Source organism: Pterocles gutturalis, unplaced genomic scaffold, assembly GCF_000699245.1.
Source record: "Pterocles gutturalis isolate BGI_N339 unplaced genomic scaffold, ASM69924v1 scaffold5873, whole genome shotgun sequence".
NCBI classification, from domain to species: Eukaryota; Metazoa; Chordata; class Aves; order Pterocliformes; family Pteroclidae; genus Pterocles; species Pterocles gutturalis.
In genome coordinates, this window is record NW_010125398.1 from 1 (window position 1) to 5,077 (window position 5,077).

General features: G+C 53.0%; 1 protein-coding gene across 1 annotated transcript; it reads right to left on the reverse strand.

The window, feature by feature from the left end:
- Positions 1 to 2,019: 2,019 nt before the first annotated feature.
- Positions 2,020 to 4,868, reverse strand: CDRT4 (CMT1A duplicated region transcript 4; the record flags this gene model as incomplete). The annotated part of the gene is made up of 2 exons (XM_010078540.1): positions 4,838 to 4,868; positions 2,020 to 2,247 (listed from the first exon to the last, which is right to left on the reverse strand). Coding segments are annotated over exons 1-2 (259 nt in total), but the record flags the coding sequence as incomplete, so codon positions are not given.
- Positions 4,869 to 5,077: the final 209 nt, after the last annotated feature.

The window sequence follows — 5,077 nt, forward strand, 5'->3', positions numbered from 1 at the left end:
CGTGACACGCTGCGTCCGTGTGTGCGCTGGCACGGGGGGCGAGACGTACCCGGGGGGCTCAAAATAGGAACAAATTTATTTATACATCCACAGAAAGCAGTAATTTCTCTTTTTTGTTGCATTTTCTAATTCTTCGCATTTTTTTCCCCCTGCAGAGGCCCAACGCTGTTTCCCAAAGCATCCAGCTGACGGGTGGCACTGGCCCCATCCCAGCCAAAATCCTGTTGGGAGCAGCTCACTAGACACAGCAGCAAATACTCCTGATTATTAGGTAAGTTGTTTATCACTTTAGCAAAGCTTTCCAGGGCAAATAGCTTCCTCAAGCAAATTTAATTTTGATGGGGAAAAAAAAAAAAAAATTGACTTTTTTTTTCCCCCACCATCACAAGGAAAAATATTTTTGTTTCAAATGCATTAGGTGTTGAAATGATCTGACACCAGTTCAGTCCCTGCAGAAATGGGATATGGAATTAGAAGGGGTGTTTTTTGCTGCCTTCACGGCAAAAATTCCCCAATCATATTTCCAGAGTTGGAAATCCAGAGGAATATGTGGCCACATCCCCAGCACAGCCCTACCAGCAGCATCCCAGGGGCACCAGCACACGTGGCTAAACTGGGTGCCCTCCATGTCCCCTCTCCAGAGCCTCCTGCTCCCTTTCGGGTGCTCTCCTCGCTGGTGCTCGTGCTGGAGGAGAAGCCACCTCTCTGGTCCACGGGCTGGAGTAGCCTTGGAGCAGTGCCTGGGCACTGTGCTCGATCTGAACGCTGCTCGCTCATGGTGCAGGCTGCACCCTTCGCAGCAGGATGGACACACCATCAGAGGTGCCTGCAGGCTCTGTCGCACATGCTGGAAGGTCAGAATGAAAGAAGGTGGCCAGAGATGGTCCTAGAAAATTTAAAATATTGCCTTTGCAAATGGTTCTTAAAAAATCTGGCAATATTCCCCAGCACCCAGGGTCCGGGCTGGCACACACCAGTGGGGACCCCAAGTATATGCTGCCCAGTATCACATAAGGCTAAGGTTTTAAAAAAAAAAATAAATAAAATTAATAAAAATCACATCTACCCCAGCAATTTTGACCTTAGCATCTCTGCTCTCTGTAGAAGTGGGACAGGAGCAGCAGCTCATCTAGCAGCTGCCTGTTCCGCTTTGCTGCTGTGCTGCTTTTCTTTCAACTTCTGTGCACAGAAGTGTCACACGCACAGATCTATATGTGCACAGAGCCTGGTAAATGTAACTTCAACAGACCTCACACCCTAAGGACGGCCGGAAAAGGGACAAAAGCCCAAGCCAACATCCCCTGTCAACTCCTCTCCCTTCCAGCCCGTGGCCCTTCAGCATCATACACATCCAAGGAGAGGGGACACCGATTCCCAGCGCGTTTTTCCTCCAGCCACCCAGCATCTCGAGATGCACACAGTGTCCCCAGAGGCCACCACCCTCAGCCATGTGGCAGCTGCTGGCACTCAGCACCGATGCCAGAGGGGTCACAAGATGCAGGAGAGCAAAGAACCGGGCGCTGTGTGTGCTGGGCTGCGTGGGCGGGCAGGCATCCGTGTCCCCATACCATGCCTCTGCACTGCGCCCTTCGCGGGGCGCTTCCCAGAAGCAAAGCAGCAGAAAGCGAGCAATGCATGTGAAGCAAGTGCACCAGGCAGAGGTTAGAGTTTTCGCCAGACCTGAGAGCAGACAAGTGCAAAATGCAATACCACCCCCTTTTGTGCTTGGTCGCTTTCATTCAAATGAGGCTTTTAGGAAAAGAGACAAAAAATTAAATGCTATTTGCATTTGTAGTTTAATGCACTCTGCAAAACACTTGAGAGCATCTTCTTCTTTTCCTTGTTTCTAGGTGCAGACAGATCATTTCTTCTTGCTGGAATGTGCCAAGGAACTACACAGCTGCCCACACGAGGGAGGTTTTCTTGCAAAAATAACCCTGTTGCAAACGTTTGGTGGTGGCAAACTCTCAGCCATGGACATTCTTAGAGAGTCCTTCCCCGTCCCAGGGGTGCTGCTACCACTGCTCAGCTCCAACAGCACTGGGGTTTCCTCCTCAGAACCAGCCTCTTGAGGCTCTTGGTTTGGCTCTGGCTCTGCCGGGCGGGTGGACACAGCCTTTCTCTGCTCATCCTGCTCAATGAGCATCTTGACGATGGGAGCCGTGTGCGTGGTGTAGGCAGGCCACGGGCGGTGGCACGGGATGAGGTGGCCGGGCAGACCCACGTTGGCCGAGGGCAGGGCGTGCTCTGCAATCCAAGAAACAGACACTGTGAGAGTGCAGCCGGTTACATCCTGGCTTCTTCCCTCTCTGGGAAGGGCTAGTACAAAGTATGCCTTCGATGCCACCAAGGATGCTCTTTGGAGCCAAAGGCCATGGGTGCGATCAGCGATGGCTTTGCTCTGGCCACGGAGGGTCACAGCACCATGGGACAGCAGTGCCACACCAGGGAGCTACTCTGAGTCAAGTTCCAAACAACCCAGGCAAGAAATACAGGTGATGTCCATCGTTTCCAGCCTTTGTGCCTATCAGAGAGCTGGAGAAGCTCCCGTGTGAGGACAGGCAGAGAGTTGGGGGTGTGCAGCCTGGAGAAGAGAAGGCTCCGGGGAGACCTTCCAGCACCTCCCAGTGCTGAAAGGGGGCTACAGGAGAGATGGGGGGGCTCTGGATCAGGGGGTGCAGGGACAGGACCAGGGGGAACGGTTTGAAGCTGAAAGAGGGGAGATTGAGATGAGATGTGAGGAAGAAATGTTTTCCTGTGCGGGGGGTGAGGCAGTGGCCCAGGGTGCCCAGAGAAGCTGTGGATGCCCCATCCCTGGAGGGGTTCAAGGCCAGGCTGGATGAGGCTTTGGGCAACCTGGGCTAGTGGGAGGTGTCCCTGCCCATGGCAGGGGGAATGGAACTAGATGATCTTTAATGTTCCTTCCAACCCAAACTGTTCCATGACTCGATGATTTCTATCTATACTTGAGCTCAGGGTGTGATTGCACCAACCAAGGACAAGCTGCAGGAGGTCTGTACTACACTGAGAAACACAGTGGGGAAATTAAAAAAATCCAGCGGGGGGAATCATCAGCTCTCACTTCTGCAGCACTGACCAATGGCCAAGATTAGCACCCAGCAGGACAGGACTGCACTGAAGGTCTTCCTAGTCTCAGCTTTCTGCCCTAAGCCCCTTCATCACTCAAGTCTTGCACCTCAAACACAAAGGCACAAGGTTGGTAGAAATGGCCGGAGGGACTGGACCGAGCCTATTGAGAAGACAGCTGTCCAGGGGAAACTTTAAAGCAGAAAATCCAAGAAAAAACATCCTGCAGAAAAGGGAGATGCATTCAAATAGATCTTGGAAAATCAGATCACTGGTATTAGTATTTTTAGAGACAAGGCTTTTCATAAAACCAGCTTGTTTTCACTTAGCTATCATTAGTCCTTCAAGAGTTATCTAGCACAAAAGCAGAGTTTTCTGTCTCAAGGATTTTCCTTTTCACTAACTTTGCCCAGTACAATGGTTAACACAATTATTAGTGAAACCAGTAAGATGCACTCTTGCTCAGCACAAGCAGCTAGGTTGAGATGGTAGGAGAGTCCTGCTGACAGAGGCTCCCCTGAAGGTCCCCCACTGTCAGAGGGACAGACTTCCACCCTACAGCGTGTCTAAAACCAGGCTGTAGCAACCTCTGAAGAGCAGCACGCAGGCAAGAAAGGACGGAAAAAGAGAGATCCCACAAATGGGCTTTTGCTGAAGATCTCCATCCTTAGAGTCCCCACGCACGGTGGCCAAGGAGAGGAGGTGGGGTGACACTGCTGTCCCCAAAACAGGCGAGGACAAGAAGAGGCTGGTGCAGAGGGTGGCAAAGGCAGAACACGCTGCTATCAAAGAGCACGGCTGTTTGGGTTACAGGTGTGGAAAGCACAACATGATGCTAACCCTGATTCCTTAGGTGCTTCATGAACCCTTTCACACATGAAGAGACCACTACATCCTTGGCACATCCACAGCCTTCCTCAGCAGGTGTCCCTGGGGGCACAGCAGCCTTGGTGGCCCCTCCCCAAGCTCAGCCAAGCCAGGAGCATGGAGGAGGGAGGTGGCAAGCTGCTTCGGGTGGGACTGACAAACCTGCCCGCATCTCACACCCCTCCCTGCTCCTGAATTTGTCCCACGTAGATGGAAAGCCTGGTCCTCATCTCTCACTGGGTACTATTTGCTTTTCTTTTTTGTCCTGGTTTCAGACCGTTGTGGTATTTGTTTTGCTAGCCAGGGTCAAAACCACAACACCTTTGCAAACTGGGAATTATTCCGCCTCTTTTCTACTCTCCCCTGCAGAGGGTCAGGTCTTTGTGACCAAGCTGTGATGGGCACCAGGGAAACACCCAGAACAAAACCACACTGGGGCTTGTCAGGGCTCTGATACACAGCTGCGATACCCAGGGTCCTCCTCAGAAAAGTGTGCCAGCTTTGAGCGTTCAGAGATGGGGACGCATGGGGACACAGCCCTGTGCATTTCTCCCAAAGTCCCACCACAAGCTTCTGGTGGAAATTAAAACCAGAAAGCTTGGAGCTCAGAGTTTTAGAGAAATTAGAGCATTTAAAGAAACACGCTGCTTCAGATTATTCTCTGCTGAAGCTGTCAGGAGGGAGGAAAAGGGTATTTCCAGCAGCTTCTACCCCCAGCCCCATCCTGCAGGCTCCAAACCCAGGGACAACACCACAACCCCACTCCCGCAGCCCCTGCCCATGCCGCAGCCGGTGCCAGATGTGCTCCAGGTGTGCACAGAAAAAAACACTTTGACGTCAGCCGTGCTCACACAGCCGGCACCAAGCTCTGACTTCCCCGCACTCCCCCTGCCCGGCCCCTCGCGCTCCGGCATCGCGCTGCCGCCCGCGGACATGAACTGGTTCCCGTCCCATCCCAAGGGCGGGCGCTGGGGCTTTGCTGGCTGTCCCCGGGCCAAGCTGCTCTCTGGAACCAGCCATCCTGCCCGGCCACGAGACATCAGCACATCGCGCCAGGACAACCCCGCGGAGCGCCTGCCGACAGCGTACAGGGACCATCGGCCGACGGGCAGCCCGGGCTCTT